The 18126-nt window shown below is 35.6% G+C and overlaps 2 protein-coding genes across 17 annotated transcripts; both read right to left on the reverse strand.

Moving 5' to 3' along the window:
- Window positions 1–626: 626 nt before the first annotated feature.
- On the reverse strand, window positions 627–10250 carry LOC136225848 (uncharacterized). 12 transcript variants are annotated; one of them, XM_066013980.1, is made up of 11 exons: window positions 10079–10250; window positions 9940–9986; window positions 9171–9355; window positions 8574–9059; window positions 8421–8501; window positions 7635–8342; window positions 6849–7556; window positions 6026–6769; window positions 5243–5914; window positions 1740–5131; window positions 627–996 (listed from the first exon to the last, which is right to left on the reverse strand). In XM_066013980.1, exons 3-10 carry the CDS (start codon window positions 9340–9342, stop codon window positions 1767–1769), a joined length of 6936 nt encoding a protein of 2311 aa, XP_065870052.1. In that variant the 5' UTR covers window positions 9343–9355; window positions 9940–9986; window positions 10079–10250; the 3' UTR covers window positions 627–996; window positions 1740–1766. The 12 variants fall into 12 exon arrangements, with proteins under 12 accessions (XP_065870052.1, XP_065870054.1, XP_065870053.1 ...); XM_066013982.1 differs by having other exon boundaries at window positions 7635–8273; window positions 8385–8501; XM_066013981.1 differs by having other exon boundaries at window positions 7635–7715; window positions 7788–8342; window positions 8421–9059.
- Window positions 10251–13719: 3469 nt separating this feature from the next.
- Window positions 13720–17247, reverse strand: LOC136226910 (cell division control protein 2 homolog C-like). 5 transcript variants are annotated; one of them, XR_010687901.1, is made up of 6 exons: window positions 17047–17247; window positions 15407–15472; window positions 15128–15197; window positions 14493–14596; window positions 14328–14392; window positions 13720–13986 (listed from the first exon to the last, which is right to left on the reverse strand). XR_010687901.1 is itself a non-coding variant. In XM_066015593.1 (6 exons), exons 3-6 carry the CDS (start codon window positions 15190–15192, stop codon window positions 13881–13883), a joined length of 333 nt encoding a protein of 110 aa, XP_065871665.1. In that variant the 5' UTR covers window positions 15193–15197; window positions 15407–15472; window positions 17047–17247; the 3' UTR covers window positions 13720–13880. The 5 variants fall into 5 exon arrangements, 2 of the variants coding, with proteins under 2 accessions (XP_065871665.1, XP_065871666.1); XR_010687899.1 differs by having other exon boundaries at window positions 14493–14602; XR_010687900.1 differs by having other exon boundaries at window positions 14493–14630.
- Between the last annotated feature and the right edge of the window lie 879 nt (window positions 17248–18126).

Below are 18126 nucleotides of genomic sequence, written 5' to 3' on the forward strand. Positions count from 1 at the left end.
ATTTTTTTTCCTACATATCTCAACCCTATCAATTAACACACTGATTCTTACAGTCTTGATTCATGGACTGCCAACTCCTACCCTGCACCATAATTCCTGACTCAACATCATCACTCTGCATTAAGTGATCGTACTTAGCATCTCCCATTGTCGCTGCATTTAGCCCAATGTTAGTGCCAGTGTCATTTGATGAACTGTAAGTTGTAAAAATGAAATTTCATGTCCAGATCTTGAGGAATTGAATTTGTATCATTTGAACATTGAAAAATGTAATTTGATGAAGTTTTTGTCTTGAATTGTCATTGAAATCCAGTGAAGTCATAAATGCAAGAGAATCAGATGCTGCTGCTGCCTAAATTTAGAAGGATACCAGCAACTGTGTCGCCTGTCTGGAAGAATGCTCAAACAAACGTCGCCGTAAAAACTCAGAAAAGAAATGGGGAGATGATGCAAGACCATAATGCAAATGTTCTGTACAGTATGTCCCAAAGCTTCAACACATCCAAATAAGGCCTAATGAATTCCGAAAATTCTACAATGATCAGAGTCCAATGAAAAAGACACGTGTGAATTCTCGACCGATATGTTAATGTGCATGCATGCCTATCTTTTTTTAGTCAGGTCCATTGGACAAACCTCTCCATCAAGTGATAGTATGAGCAATAGGCATCAAGTAAAATACATTGGTTGCAGACACTTTCAGCAAACCCATTGATACAGAAAAATTCATTATATGACGTGGATGGATCAACCATAAACTATAAAAACGCATCAAGACTTTCACATGATTGAACCTCATGCTCATCAAGGATAGCAAGGTCATCTAACACTGCTATATACTATGCACAATAAAAATCTACTCACTACTGAGGATTTAGTTAGAGCATCACCACCTTGACATATCTGGCAACGATATTGGGGAAATGCAGCAGGTAACCAGATCAAATTAAGCATATGCGACAGCATCTGCTTCGATTCTTCAGCATCTGCAGCCATCTGCAACAAATACTAAATTAGTAAGTACATGATACAATAAATGGATCAGAACCGTTTACATGTAATACACATGTTTCAGTCAAAATCAAAGCTAAGGACTTTCAGCCAACTGATAAATCCGACACATGAGTAGAACTCAAATTCTATAAAAAAAATTAAATAACCTATAAGTACATAATTCCACATCTTGTCACAATTTGTCAGTTTAGTGCATGTACTTCAACTTTGGCACATTTGATCCATCTACTTCAAGTTTTCTTAAAATTTGACCATTGGGAGATGATTATGTTGGTAATATATCAAATGTGTTATTAAAAGGCGTCTGGTCAAACATTATCCTCCAAATTGTCTACCGGTTTGCCACTTTCAGAACCGTCAATTAAGGGCAAAAGTTTGTGAAAGATTAACAGAGGGGTCAAAATGAAAACTTTTGCAAAGTATTACTTTTTACCTCACTGATCCAGAGACTATAATATATATAGGCAGAATCTATGCCATTAGCTTTCTTGAATCTATATCTAGCTAATCAAGGTTCCTCTCCCGTCTCATAAACTATTTTAATATCACTTCCAAGAACTAAAGATAGAGGAACTTAAGTTGCAAAATTACTGAGGATATATATGACTCTCAGCCTACAATGCATGACTATTTCAGGTTTTGACACCATTTATGCTATTACTCGGAAAAAGTGAAATTGAAAATCTAGTAATGGCCTGTTGAAGTTCTATTCCAAGTCTAATTACCTGAACTTCCAAATCAGATCGAATTCTTCAGAACTGCAGAAAAACTGTTGCATCTTCCTCTCCTTGGAAAGTGACCAGAGGTTCAGTTTTAAATGGCACAGTTATAGTGTTGTTGAGCTGGTAATTTACAAGCATCGAACCAAAAATGTTGAACTTTGTAGCACTACTATAAGCGGCTTCTGCATCAGAACACTTCTTGAAAACTACTCTAGCACGGTTTGTATCCTTGTCTATTTCTGTCTCTGTTTCTTTCAATGGCCCGAACCGCTTAAACATCTTAACAAGGCTTGCTTCTGAAGGAACAGAATCAACCACAGGAAAATGCATTACAAGTTCTGCTGGTGCATTCTCATCCGCATGACTGACTGGTTTCTCTGCTGACAAACTATGATTGACATCAGAATTTCGCTTCCTATAATTCGACTTATTAAGGGGCTTATCCGGGTCCCCAGATGCAAGCTGATTATCCCGCTTCCTACTTTTGCGTGGCGGTTGCTCTTCTGATCCATTCTGAATAACCCGATCTGTCCAATAAGTGTCATTCATATCCTCAAATTCAAATGTTTCAGGTGCACCACCAGTCAGTTGTCTCTTTTTACCACTTACCTTTTCCCGTTCCTCCATAATCGCTGCATTCCGGAAATCAGAGAAAAAACTAACGATGACAGTCAAGAAACCATACCCTTTGAAAGGATCTCGTGCTGCCAAGTAGAGCTGCAATAGCAATTCATCTAAAGATGAGTATTCTGTTGAAACAGTCGTATTATTCATCTCAGCATCCTCTGATTCCTGGACCAAAACATCAGATCCATCCGCAACTAATCCGTCACTACTTTCATCTATCTTCTGGCTATTACACTTCAATATAGAGGGCGACCCAGTCATCTGGCTAGCAACTCTACGGATGCAATCACCAATCTTGAAGGAAGGCTTAGGTAAAGAAACTGAACTGCAGGCTTTTGCAGTTTTCCGCCGTTCTGACTCATCAGCAAGAGAATCAGGGCCCCTCCGCTTCTTTCTGGAAGAAGGTGAAACTAATTTATTGTTAGCTTTCCCATCAGGACCAAATTCATCATCTATAGAATCCCAAGATTCAACCACTAATTCAGGCATGCTTCTTTCTTTCTTCTTAGGATATAGGTTATCCTTCAAATTATGTTTCCGCTTGCGGTAAGATCTTTTTTGAGTCTGTACAATTTGCTGACCAGAAGAAATTTTCACATCATCCTTATGAAAAGGAGACATATCCAAAGGAGACATATCAGCCGTAAGTTTATCCTCATTTTGCAAAGTATCAGCATCGTCTAACAATCCTCCACAAAATTGGAATTCAGGTAGTTCAGAATAACCCTTCATCCGATAAAACGCCAGTAACTGAGACCTGGCAATAACAATCTGGACTCGATCCACCCCACCAGCAGGGGATTGCGCTACCGCTTTCATATACTCCACTAATTTACCAGGTTCAAATAAATTAGCAGACGAGGATTTCTCCATGCCATGTTGTATACACGATTCTTGTCGTACTCCAGCATTTTCCACCATCTGATGCTTGATTTTATTGTAAATGTCCTCCGGAATGCATGGGCAGGCCAGTCCAAACTCTACCCTCCTTGAAACTTCTTCTAAAGCACAGTTGACAGCATTTTGAAATGTTTCTGAATTGCTTTGTTTCTGTACCTGGGAGAAATGTGACCTGAAAGGTTTCAGAACAGAGGCATCGTTCCATGCAAATGTTCGATCCCCAAAATATGCTACCAAAAAACAGTCTTTTTTATGATACTTCATTGCTTTCTCAGATGCATCTGAAGGATGGAATATCTGCCCAGGCCACCATGGATGGCTCCTCACTTTACCCCAAACCAAGTCAGATACGCCAAAGTCACCTACATCGTCAGGTGGTAGCTGATAAGTAGCTCCATTTCCTTTTACAGTGATTTCTCGAAGAGCTACTTGTTTAGTAGATTTTCCTTCAGTGGTCTTAGGCTCTTGAGAGTCAGTATCCTGTTCTTCAGCTTCCGTTTTTTGCTCTTCATAAGAGTCAACTAGTTCTGCATCAGCACCATTTTCATTGACGGCTGTTTTATTCCCATTCAATCCTTCAACCTTCAGATGATGATCACCTTCTTCTTCTTCGGGTGCTTCAAGTCCAGAACTGGAATTGGAACCAGAAAATTGTCTTCCGTCTATTGTTAAGGAAACTGTATTTGTACTGACAGAAACTTCTACAGCTCCAGGCTCCTGTTCTACTTTCTTGTCCAAGGATTCTTCTAGCTTCAACTCTTGGTCTTTTCTGGTAACATGCATCGAAACCTCAAAATTAAGATCTGAATGAATCGTATCATCAATTTCCACAACTTCACCACCAACAACTGGATGGCACGATGTTGAATCTAAATCCTTGTTATTTGCAATGCCCATGCAAACAGTCTCAGCCTCAACTTTCTCTTTCTGTAAACCAGCTTTTCCAGTATCAGTAACTTGATTGTCATCCCTCATCTCCAACACTACATTTGAATGAACCTGACAAGAATCACAAGGCATGCTTCGGTTTTGGATCTCTTCTGTTGCAACAACTAGTTGAGTTGGCAGTTGTGAAGATTGGGAATCTGCAAATGCATCATACTGATTTTCAGTGCTTCCATTGGCCGTCTCAACCGTAGACTGCAATTCTTCCACTGAAAAACAAAAATTTTCATTAAAGGCGTCAGAATCCATACCTTCAATCTGCAAATCTGCTTGTTTAGTAGATTTTCCTTCAGTGGTCTTAGGCTCTTCAGAGTCAATATCCTGTTCTTCAGCTTCCGGTTTTTGCTCTTCATAAGAGTCAACTAGTTCTGCATCAGCAACATTTTTATTAACCGCTGTTTTATTCCCATTCAATGCTTCAACCTTCAAATGGTGATCAGCTTCTTCTTCAGGTGCTTCAAGTCCAGAACTGGAATTAGAACCAGAAAATTGTCTACCATCTATTGTTAAGGAAACTGTATTTGTACAGGCAGAAACTTCTACAGCTCCGGACTCCTGTTCTACTTTCTTGTCTAAAGATTCTTCTAGCTTCAACTCTTGGTCTTTTCCGGTAACATGCATCGGAACCTCAAAATTAGGATCTGAATGAATTGTATCATCAATTTCCGCAACTTCACCACCAACAACTGGATGGCACGATGTTGAATCTAAATCCTTGTTATTTGCAAAGTCCATGCAAGCAGTCTCAACCTCAGCTTTCTCTTTCTGTAAACCAGCTTTTCCAGTATCAGTAACTTGATTGTCATCCCTTATCTCCAACTCTACATTTGAATTAACCTGACAAGAATCACAAGGCATGATTCGGTTTTGGATCTCTTCTGTTGCAACAACTCGTTGAGTTGGCGGTTGTGAAGATTGCGAATCTGCAAATGCATCATAGAGATTTTCAGTGCTTCCATTGGTCGTCTCAACCGTAGACTGCATTTCTTCCACTGAAAAACAAAAAATTTCATTAAAGGCGTCAGAATCCATACCTTCAATCTGCAAATCTGCTTGTTTAGTAGATTCTGCCTCAGTGGCCTTAGGCTCTTCAGAGTCAGTATCCTGTTCTTCAGCTTCCGTTTTTTGCTCTTCATAAGAGTCAACTAGTTCTGCATCAGCAACATTTTCATTAACCGCTGTTTTATTCCCATTCAATCCTTCAACCTTCAGATGATGATCACCTTCTTCTTCTTCGGGTGCTTCAAGTCCAGAACTGGAGTTGGAACCAGAAAATTGTCTTCCGTCTATTGTTAAGGAAACTGTATTTGTACTGACAGAAACTTCTACAGCTCCGGACTCCTGTTCTACTTTCTTGTCCAAGGATTCTTCTAGCTTCAACTCTTGGTCTTTTCCGGTAACATGCATCGGAACCTCAAAATTAAGATCTGAATGAATTGTATCATCAATTTCCGCAACTTCACCACCAACAACTGGATGGCACGATGTTGAATCTAAATCCTTGTTATTTGCAATGCCCATGCAAGCAGTCTCAACCTCAGATTTCTCTTTCTGTAAACCAGCTTTTCCAGTATCAGTAACTTGAGTTTCATCCCTCATCTCCAACTCTACATTTAAATGAACCTGACAAGAATCACAAGGCATGCTTCGGTTTTCGATCTCTTCTGTTGCAACTTGTTGAGTTGGCGGTTGTGAAGATTGCGAATCTGCAAATTCATCATAGAGATTTTCAGTGCTTCCATTGGCCGTCTCAACCGTAGACTGCATTTCTTCCACTGAAAAACAAAAAATTTCATTAAAGGCGTCAGAATCCATACCTTCAATCTGCAAATCTGCTTGTTTAGTAGATTCTGCTTCGGTGGCCTTAGGCTCTTCAGAGTCAGTATCCTGTTCTTCAGCTTCCGTTTTTTGCTCTTCATAAGAGTCAACTAGCTCTGCATCAGCAACATTTTCATTAACCGCTGTTTTATTCCCATTCAATCCTTCAACCTTCAGATGATGATCACCTTCTTCTTCTTCGGGTGCTGCAAGTCCAGAACTGGAATTGGAACCAGAAAATTGTCTTCCATCTGTTGTTAAGGAAACTGTATCTGTACTGGCAGAAACTTCTACAGCTCCGGACTCCTGTTCTACTTTCTTGTCCAAGGATTCTTCTAGCTTCAACTCTTGGTCTTTTCCGGTAACATGCATCGGAACCTCAAAATTAGGATCTGAATGAATTGCATCAATAATTTCCGCAACTTCACCGCCAACAACTGGATGGCACGATGTTGAATCTAAATCCTTATTATTTGCAAAGTCCATGCAAGCAGTCTCAACCTCAGATTTCTCTTTCTGTAAACCAGCTTTTCCAGTATCAGTAACTTGATTGTCATCCCTTATCTCCAACTCTACATTTGAATGAACCTGACAAGAATCACAAGGCATGCTTCGGTTTTGGATCTCTTCTGTTGCAACAACTCGTTGAGTTGGCGGTTGTGAAGATTGCGAATCTGCGAATGCATCAAAGAGATTTTCAGTGCTTCCATTGGCCGTCTCAACAGTAGACTGCATCTCTTCCACTGAAAAACAAAAAAAAATCATTAAAGGCGTCAGAATCCATACCTTCAATCTGCAAATCTGCTTGTTTAGTAGATTCACCTTCAGCGGTCTTAGGCTCTTCAGAGTTAGTATCCTGTTCTTCAGCTTCCGCTTTTTGCTCTTCATAAGAGTCAACCAGTTCTGCATCAGCAACATTTTCATTAACCGCTGTTTTACTCCCATTCAATCCTTCGACCTTCAGATGATGTTCACCTTCTTCTTCTTCGGCTGCTTCAAGTCCAGAACTGGAATTGGAACCAGAAAATTGTCTTGCATCTCTTGTTAAGGAACCTGTATTTGTACTGGCAGAAACTTCTACAGCTCCGGACTCCTGTTCTACTTTCTTGTCCAAGGATTCTTCTAGCTTCAACTCTTGGTCTTTTCCGGTAACATGCATCGGAACCTCAAAATTAGGATCTGAATGAATTGTATCATCAATTTCCGCAACTTCACCACCAACAACTGGATGGCACGATGTTGAATCTAAATCCTTGTTATTTGCAAAGTCCATGCAAGCAGTCTCAACCTCAGCTTTCTCTTTCTGTAAACCAGCTTTTCCAGTATCAGTAACTTGATTGTCATCCCTTATCTCCAACTCTACATTTGAATGAACCTGCAAAGAATCACAAGGCATGCTTCGGTTTTCGATCTCTTCTGTTGCAACTACTCGTTGAGTTGGCGGTTGTGAAGATTGCGAATCTGCAAATGCATCATAGAGATTTTCAGTGCTTCCATTGGCCGTCTCAACAGCAGACTGCATCTCTTCCACTGAAAAACAAAAAAATTCATTAAAGGCGTCAGAATCCATACCTTCAATCTGCAAATCTGCTTGTTTAGTAGATTCACCTTCAGCGGTCTTAGGCTCTTCAGAGTTAGTATCCTGTTCTTCAGCTTCCGCTTTTTGCTCTTCATAAGAGTCAACCAGTTCTGCATCAGCAACATTTTCATTAACCGCTGTTTTACTCCCATTCAATCCTTCAACCTTCAGATGATGTTCACCTTCTTCTTCTTCGGCTGCTTCAAGTCCAGAACTGGAATTGGAACCAGAAAATTGTCTTCCATCTCTTGTTAAGGAACCTGTATTTGTACTGGCAGAAACTTCTACAGCTCCGGACTCCTGTTCTACTTTCTTGTCCAAGGATTCTTCTAGCTTCAACTCTTGGTCTTTTCCGGTAACATGCATCGGAACCTCAAAATTAGGATCTGAATGATTTGCATCAATAATTTCCGCAACTTCACCGCCAACAACTGGATGGCACGATGTTGAATCTAAATCCTTATTATTTGCAAAGTCCATGCAAGCAGTCTCAACCTCAGCTTTCTCTTTCTGTAAACCAGCTTTTCCAGTATCAGTAACTTGATTGTCATCCCTTATCTCCAACTCTACATTTGAATGAACCTGACAAGAATCACAAGGCATGCTTCGGTTTTCGATCTCTTCTGTTGCAACTACTCGTTGAGTTGGCGGTTGTGAAGATTGCGAATCTGCAAATGCATCATAGAGATTTTCAGTGCTTCCATTGGCCGTCTCAACAGTAGACTGCATTTCTTCCACTGAAAAACAAAAAAATTCATTAAAGGTGTCAGAATCCATACCTTCAATCTGCAAATCTGCTTGTTTAGTAGATTCACCTTCAGCGGTCTTAGGCTCTTCAGAGTTAGTATCCTGTTCTTCAGCTTCCGCTTTTTGCTCTTCATAAGAGTCAACCAGTTCTGCATCAGCAACATTTTCATTAACCGCTGTTTTACTCCCATTCAATCCTTCAACCTTCAGATGATGTTCACCTTCTTCTTCTTCGGCTGCTTCAAGTCCAGAACTGGAATTGGAACCAGAAAATTGTCTTCCATCTCTTGTTAAGGAACCTGTATTTGTACTGGCAGAAACTTCTACAGCTCCGGACTCCTGTTCTACTTTCTTGTCCAAGGATTCTTCTAGCTTCAACTCTTGGTCTTTTCCGGTAACATGCATCGGAACCTCAAAATTAGGATCTGAATGATTTGCATCAATAATTTCCGCAACTTCACCGCCAACAACTGGATGGCACGATGTTGAATCTAAATCCTTGTTATTTGCAATGCCCATGCAAGCAGTCTCAACCTCAGCTTTCTCTTTCTGTAGATCAGCTTTTCCAGTATCAGTAACTTGATTGTCATCACTCATCTCCAACTCTACATTTGAATGAACCTGGCAAGAATCACAAGGCATGCTTCGGTTTTGGATCTCTTCCGTTGCAACAACTCGTTGAGTTGGCAGTTGTGAAGATTGTGAATCTGCAAATGCATCATACTGATTTTCAGTGCTTCCATTGGCCGTCTCAACAGTAGACTGCAATTCTTCCACTGAAAAACAAAAATTTTCATTAAAGGTGTCAGAATCCATACCTTCAATGTTTGTAATATCTTCATCATCCGTTGATGCAACTGTTCCATCAACAGCTCCATCCAAAGATTTGGAGATCATATTGTCAATGGGATCTCTATTTGCTGAATCAGAATCTTTTTCCAAGTTGGATAATATACCACCCTTCACAACATCACTAGAATCTTTTTCCATTCTAGTTTACGTCCTGATCCATTAAAGTTTTAAATAAGAAAATAATAACTTGGTTTGAATTGGAAAATGGGACAAATAGCTGCAAATCCCAAATATATCAGTAACATAACCTTTGACACCCTAGCATTTTCAACGAAATTAAAGCATATCACATATACTGGAATATTAATATCCATTAACAAGAAAATCCAAGTTCATTGTTCACCATCTCATCTCAATCAAATTCATGAGTCTAGAAACACTCATAAAGCTAAATTCCTAATAATAATAAATATATTGTTCAAAAAGAAAAAAAGCATTATGATATTGTCTTCAGTCTTCAAAGCTTGATATTTCAAAGTTAAACCTGCATATAAAATTAATAATCAAAACCGCCAAAGTTTATATAGTAAAAGAAAACCGTTGTAAACCTTGTAAAAACCCTCAAAGAATCACCAAGTATGAAGAAGCAATTTGACGGATCAATTTCGATTAGTGGCAGATCAATTTCGATTAGTTACAACTAATAGCTACAGCGTTTGCATATCAATTTAAGAATTTGGAGCAGAGAGTCATAGCAGAAATCATAATCTTTAAACAGGGTGGAAGGAAGCTTACCTTTTTAAGAATTAAAAGCTGAGAAAAATCAGTTAGTAGTTGGCTAACTGCAAAACAGATGAATGGCAACTCAGACCACTAGACGAAGAAATAGAGAATTAGGGGTAGAAAGAAATAAAGATCCGTGCAAGAAACATACCCACCACTCAGTAATGACTAACAGTGGCGAATGAACGGTGGAATGTAAGGAAGATGAGCGGCGGCCGGAGAGTGTGGGGGAGAACCGGAGAGGGAGAATTAGGGAAACGGGCATGTTCATTGGGTTTGGAATTGGGGGCAGTCGTGAAATCGCTGAGAGTGTCTAGGGTTGTAATTCTTCAATGAAAAAATAATTACATATTATATTTCTATATATATATATTGGATAAGGTGCAAAATACCCCTAACATCTACAGATAGAAGTCATTTTACCAATAACGTTTAAAATAGTACAATTTTATTCTTAATATTGGGGTCAAAAGCAAGTTTATCTCTAACATTGTCAAGTTATGTTAATTTTAGATATTATTATAAAACATATATATTTTGTTTTCCTTTGTTAAAAAAAAAGTCATATTATCTATAATTTAATAATATAAAGGTTGATCTTTTTCTTTCTGAATTAGTATTAACATTCGGGCATTTCATTGGAGATCGAATATCTAATAAAAACTGAATTAAACTGAAATTCTGAAAATCTAACATTTTATGTCACTAATTTGTATTTAGAATTAAAAAATTAGTTGAGATTAAATCTCTTAATTGAATGAAAATATGAAATGTAAAAAAGAAGTTATTTGATTATTTATGTTTATATAAAAAAAAAAATCAAACCATTTTTTAACAATAATAAATTAGATAATTTGGAAATTAAAAAGAAAAAATGTAAATAATTTTTAACAATTTGTGATCTTCCACGATAAATAAAAAATCATTACATAAAGAATGTAGTAATTATATTTACAAATCACTTCTGATATTTCAATATATTTATATCCATCGAATAAAATGACATATTTATATTAGTAAAGAGATGATTTACAACAAGAATAATCTATTATTTAAAAAAATAAAAAAAAATACACACTATTATAGAACTAATCAACCACCGGAGTGAAACATGATACCATTTTCTTCAATATCAAGTCCTTCCTCACTCTGAAACATGATACCATTTTCTTCAATATCGAATCCTTCCTCACTCTACCTCCATCTCTATCCTTTACCGGAATTAATGGCAGTGGTGGCCTCCGACTCTACCTTTTCTTAATGTCATTGAGCTCCATTTTTATTGGCATCTTTGTCGCTCCAAATAAAACTTTACGAATCTTATTTTTCATTGAAGAAATAGATGGAGTGGTGGAAGATAATGAAGATAACATTTTATGCACCTTCTTCTTTGACAATGAAGAGCACACAGGTGGAGTAGAAGATAAAAATTTAGATTATGATTAAATTATCCTCTGATGAGGTACATTCTGACTTTGAAATTGAAGGAAAGGTGAAGTCTACTTCTTCAATATAATCCTCATAGGAAGATGGAAAACGATCAAGTTGAAGTTGAAGGAGATGAGAGTTGTTTTCCATTGTCTTTAGCAACTCAAAATAGAACTACTGATTTTTACTTAGTATACGTAATAGAAGAAAAAACCAATGGACTATGTGTAAACCATTGGAGAAATATCACTTAAATTTATACTTGTAAAATTACCAACGCAATGATGACGAAGCTTGATTAGTGTTATTCTTAAGGAAATATTGACTGAATGCGTAATTTGCGTTTCTACATTAATTATTTTATAGAAGACTTATATTATTTATATTCGTAAGAGAGAGACATCACTTGATTAGTGTTTTTTATAAGGAAATTCAATATTCATATGAGAGAGATAGAGAGAGACATCACTTAATTCATAAAATTCAAATATATATAAAAAAATTCAGTATTTATAAAATTTGAATATAGATAAAGAAGTCAGTATTCATGAAATTCAAATATAGATAAGGAAATTCAATATTCATAAAATTCAAATTATTTCATAATATTAATTTACCTTTTTTTACAAAGAATACCTTGTGAAGTGTGAACAGTTGATGAACATTAATTAAGTGGGATTTTAATACCATAAGAAATTGTTATTGATATTAACGTGAAAACTTCTAATATATATATATATATGGAAGAGTTCTCAATGGTGAGTCTCCATCCATGGAGACTAATATATTGTGATTAAATGACCTGCTATAGCAGGTTACCAATAAGTTATCAAATTATCTAAATGCATATCTATATATAATATAAAACAGTAACGATGGAGCTGAGGTGTCACTTCCTCCTTTTTTACTGATAAAAAATATAATATAAAATATAATATATTAACTTTAGTTATCTAATTATATTTATTTATAAAAAGATTATTTTATCCGTACTATATCTAAGAGTCCTACAGAATTTAAATTAATCCCTAAAATCTCTCTAATTCTCTGCATATCTATATCTAAAAATTCTACATAATTTAAATTAATCCCTAAAATTTCTCTAATTCTCTGCATATCTATCTATATATATAATATAAAACAGTAACGTTGGAGCTGAGGTGTCACTTTCTCCTTTTTTACTGATAAAAAATATAATATAAAATATAATATATTAACTTTAGTTATGTTATTATATTTATTTATAAAAAGATTATTTTATCCGTACTATATCTAAGAGTTTTACAGAATTTAAATTAATCCTTAAAATCTCTCTATTTCTTTGCATATCTGTATCTAAAAGTTCTACATAATTTAAATCAATCCCTAAAATCTCTCTAATTCTCTGCATATCTATCTATATATAATGGCCCAGTTTGGGAATTAGCTGTTAGCTGTTAACTCATTACATTAGCTGTTAGCTGATTTGACTAGCTGTTATGTAGACCTGTTTGGTAAAAATTAACTGATTGATAATAGCGGTTTGTGCAAAAAGACGAATAAAGGCATTTCTTTTTTTAATATTGGAGGAGGAGTCTATCTATTAGGGTTAAAGAAGTCCATTAATTTTAATATTGCAAAACGCTAATTGAAAAAGCTCCTAAAATGAGCTTTTTCTAAATTAGTGTTTTTATCCCAAAACTCTCTCCCAAACCTTTCTCCACCAAACACTCCAATCAGCGGTTTCAGTGGTCAAAACCGCTCTTTTTATCCCAAAACGATCTTTACCAACACTATAAAAAAAAATCACTTTCAAGTACGAAAAAAATCGTCCCCAAAAATATAAAAAATCGTCCTCTATATTTTCAGCGACAATTTTTTCGTCCCTATTTTTCATCCTTGTTTCCTCCGTACCCGATTACATAGGGGACGAAAAAAGTGATGTCGTCCCTATTTAGAGGCACGACTGTCGTCCCTGTACTTAAGGACGACTATCGTCTCTATTGAGAGAGACGATTGTCGTCTCCGTTCCCATGGACAACATGTCGTCCCCGTTCTAAGGCACGACTATCGTCTCTGATACTAGGGACAACATTTCATCCCTATTCCTAAGGACAATTGTCGTCTCTATTCATAGGAACGACATTTCGTCCCCGTTCCTAAGGACGACTGTCCTCCCTATTTTGTATGGTGACAAATTTTTATCTCTACAATAAAAGACGACAATCATCCCCCAAAAATAATATGGTAATTATTAATTAATAATTACCATATTATTTTTGGGGGATGATTGTCGTCTTTAATGCTATATAATTATTTTTAATTACCATACGTTGATCATTAAAGCTATATAATTATTTTTTGGGATTGCAGACTAAATTTAAGATAGCAAACAAGTTATAACTATATACATCATGTCATTCAAACAAAATTACAAGTGCTATAAGTCTGATTTTGGTACCAATATTGTCAAAATTATAACTAAAATTAACAAAATCCGAAAACATAACGAAAAATAGTTCACTAACATAGAAATCCACCTAAATTTATTTGTTGACTACGAGTAAGTTTCCCCTGAACTCCTTGAACAACAGCATTAGCATCATCAAAAATAGTTGATGAGCTAGTGGTATCAAAGTAATTGAGCTGCACCTGTTACAGCAAAAACAGTTTCAGCATTTCAGCCTACAAAATCTCATCAAAAATAGGCTTAATACATAAGGAACCCGAGCTGCAGTACTTGGCCAAATAACCCGATTCTGAATTTTGGAAATATCTCATTAGCCCCTTGAAATTGCTTAAAGTAACATGATTAACCTCCAAAGACCTTAGTAGATCAAAGTGGAGATGTGAACAAGTTGAAACAACACACCACGTTAAGCAAGTTTAGGGCTAATGAGACATCTCCAAACATCATAAGGCAAATCGGATTATTGGCCAAGTACAAGGGCCCTAAATATATGAGCAGTGACAAGGTAAGAAATAGGATTTACTCCAAGGCCACTGGATTGTGGGCAATTGCTGCAGGAACTGTAGGTAATCCACAAGACATCACTTCCTGTATCAATTTGCACATTGAATACTCTCAAGAAAGGTTCAGTTTCTTGCCCTTCTAGCTTTTAACAATAACACAAATCAAAAGATGTAGTACTACTTACCAATAGAAGATCAACACCATCAGGTCCTAGAGCTGGAACAACGCGTATCAGGTTTTGAGGCTCCCATTGTGGATAGACATGCCAATCACTCAGTGAACTAACCCCTGCCACTGCTTTTCAATTAGAGTTCCCAACAATCTTCAAATGCCAAACAAAATAGGATAACATAAAAATGGGAGATGAGGACTAAAATAACACACAGTGAAGGAACAAATATTTGGGAACCGAATAAACCTTTATGGCTATAATATTGGGCTACATTGCCAGTTTTTGAGATTCTGGAAAACTAAAATAATTCTCAAGTTGTCAAGTTGGCAGACAGGATAGTTTCGTCCAAATCAAAGTTTATATTTGACAAATTAATCCAAATTTAACAAATTTTTACATACCGAAACTGATCATGTCTCCAACTTCAAAGGTCATTTTCAACCTTAATTCCTCTTACCTTAAACAATGAACATTATGGTTGGTGTTCTTAAAATAACATGATGGTCCAATTTTTTGGAAATTGATTCATGTATACTCATAGTACTATTCTAGAAATTGGAAATTTGAAATGCAAGTCTTATGAACCGGGAAAAAGAAAACAAACAAAAGAAAAGGGAAGAAAGCAGTATCAAGGATTGAATCAACACCTAAAAATATGAAGCAGCTGCTGGAACTCGGAATCGCCAGGAACCAGAGGTTGCCTTCTCACCATTTCAACTGACAAGACAAGGGTTGTCAAAAATTAGCACTAACAAGAAACAATCATACGGGGAAAGATAAAAGAAAAATAAAACATGAAAGATTAAAAGTAAATTGATCAAAATGGAGAACAACATTATGAGGAATACTGTTATGCTTCATAACTGCCAAAAATGGCATATATCCAATGCTATATAACCCAAAATAATGACATTGAAATGGAGTACCTGACACATAGATTGGCTGACTCGCTCATAAAATTTGCCAGTACCAGTCCTTGGAGCACTTAATACCTAAGCAATATTTATAGACACAAACTTGATCAATTCGAAAAAGAGTGATAGATCTTATCACATGCTCAAAGCAAACTTGCTGTAACTCAACACACTGAGTTCAAAATAAATCCACATCAAAACACAGTCGCAACTCGCACCAAACAGTCATTCAATTTCAATTGGAAAACCTCTAAAAATAAACAAAATGAGAGCATACTTAGGCAGCAGATATCAATTTTCTTTCAAACTTCAAAACAACAGAACTTCGTTGAACCAAAAAGAACTAGCTCTAAGTGTACAGGAGTGATAGGACACAGATATGTATAACAATAATAATCTCACACACTTCTTCCACTAGTAGATGACAGAACCCTTTCAGAAACACTAAGGAAGAGAGGAGCCCTTACAAATCAATATGGGTGACCTTCATGAATAATACACACAGTAAAACGTCAAAAAATAACAAAAGACAGGCAGTAAACACGGGAAACAAGTAATAATAGAAAGAATTGAAGCAATGCTTTAAACAAAGTAATAAGCTAACAAGTGGAAGCACACAAAGTCTGTGTTCCAAAAGATCAAAGAATAGAAGTGAAAAAAGAATCTAATACAAAATGCTTCTAAACAATGTGGTGCAACAATGTGAAACTGAATTTTAAACATGTTTGCTAGAGAGAAAAAAACAACAAATGCAAACTCGTCTCCTTGTGACAGTAGAAAAACTATTCTAAGACTTTCTTGATACACAAATAATATTAATATATACATAAAAAGATATACAAATAATCATTATCAACAAGATGCTCAGTTATCAGGTTTGACGAAAGCAGAATCAAAGAAACTGCAGAATTAAAAGCAGAGTCAATGCATAATTGAGGGAAAGAACGTTGCTTGTCTTGAGAAAAAAGAACATTTTTTAATCATTTCTGACAATTTCTTGATAACTAAAATCAACTCAGTAACCTCTTCAAAAAAAAAAAAACTAAGTAATCTCTTTTAAAATTTCCAACTCAAACGTTCATGAAGAAATTACCTTGCCCATATGATTCAGTTCCAACTCTAATAACTACAATATATAATTGTACAAATATGTCAAAAAGTCTATGAAAGAACATGTTTTCCCTAACATCAATTAATCATAACACAGAAACACTCTTGATTGAGTAAACTAAAATTTGACAGCAATGATAAGGAAGAACAAGGTTAAAGGAAAAAAAGAGAGATTAGATGCAAGGACACAAAGGTGGTAGCTGCAATGAACATTAATGAGATTAGATTAACCTATATGAATTAACACTGAATTAATTCAGATAGGTTAATTTAAAATTAAAACCTTCAAATCTATAGTCATAGCAAATAAACAAAGATAAGGTCGACTGACATGTGCATTTTTTCATTTCAGTAATGGCAACTTCAGTCATCTGCTTATTAGCAAAAAAAAATAACGTTTCTACAAGGTTTGTTCTCTGATTCTCTTAAATATTTGCTACCCTAACGAAATTCATCAAATTAAAAAACAAAAATCATGCGTTTATCCCAAAATTGTTCAAAACCCTAACAAAATCAATTCATCAAATTAAAAAACAAAAAACCTGTTTAGCTTCTATAGTCAGAGCCACCAGAGATACCAATGGAGGTAGCGAACATGTAGACCATGGAAGAAGGGAGAAAGATAGAAGCATAGGAGAAAGGGAAAGAGGATTGGGCAGAGACGAGTTTGATCGCATAGTGGGAGATAGAGGCCGTGGAGATCTCGTGAATGAGAAGAGGGATGTTCAATTTCAGAATTTTGTTTTGGGGGGAGTTGTTCCCGCCTACTATTTTGGCACAAATTAATGGGAGACTCTTAATGTTTGTCCCCTATTTTATTATTGAAAATTAATTTATTTATATAAATATTCATTAATATAAATTTGTCCCCTATTCTAACCTTAAAATGTATTGGGCACTATATGAAAATTTGTCTCTGTTAATAATTTAAAAATAGTATTTGAGGACAATATAGTTTAATTGTCTCTAACCATTTGTGTCCGAACCTTTCTTTTTTTGTAGTGCAAACAGGGTCAATATAAAACAGTAACGATGGAGCTGAGATGTCACTTCATTATTTTTTACTGATAAAAAATATAATATAATATATAATATATTAATTTTAATTATATTATTATATTTATCTATAAAAAGATTATTTAAATTAAATGTGAAAATAAAATAATAATATTTAATTTATATAGCACATTTATATCATTAATTATAATTATTAAATTATATTTTTGTTAATATTTATATATTAAAATGAAGCACGGGTCAAAAACTAGTTTCTCTCTATAATAAATGATTATCCACATTTTTCAAAAATACTCTCCCTTCATAATAAATCCATAATAAAATCCATAACAACAACTCTAGTGATATATTAAAAGTACCAATTTGCAATTCAAAAAAATTGGTCCGCACTATCTAACCACTCGAAACCATCTCGAAACCAGCTTCTAGCAAGTTGCTAGAAGTAGAGACTCGTGGTGATGAAAATGTGTGCCTTGACTATTATATTGAAATAATTAATTCATTGTTTGAAGTTTATATCAATTACAGATTGCATTATTTTGATTCATAACAAAAAAATGCATTATTTTGAATGCATTAATTGAGTTAAACGGTGTTTTCTTTTT

This window comes from Euphorbia lathyris, chromosome 4 (genome assembly GCF_963576675.1).
Source record: "Euphorbia lathyris chromosome 4, ddEupLath1.1, whole genome shotgun sequence".
NCBI lineage: Eukaryota > Viridiplantae > Streptophyta > Magnoliopsida > Malpighiales > Euphorbiaceae > Euphorbia > Euphorbia lathyris.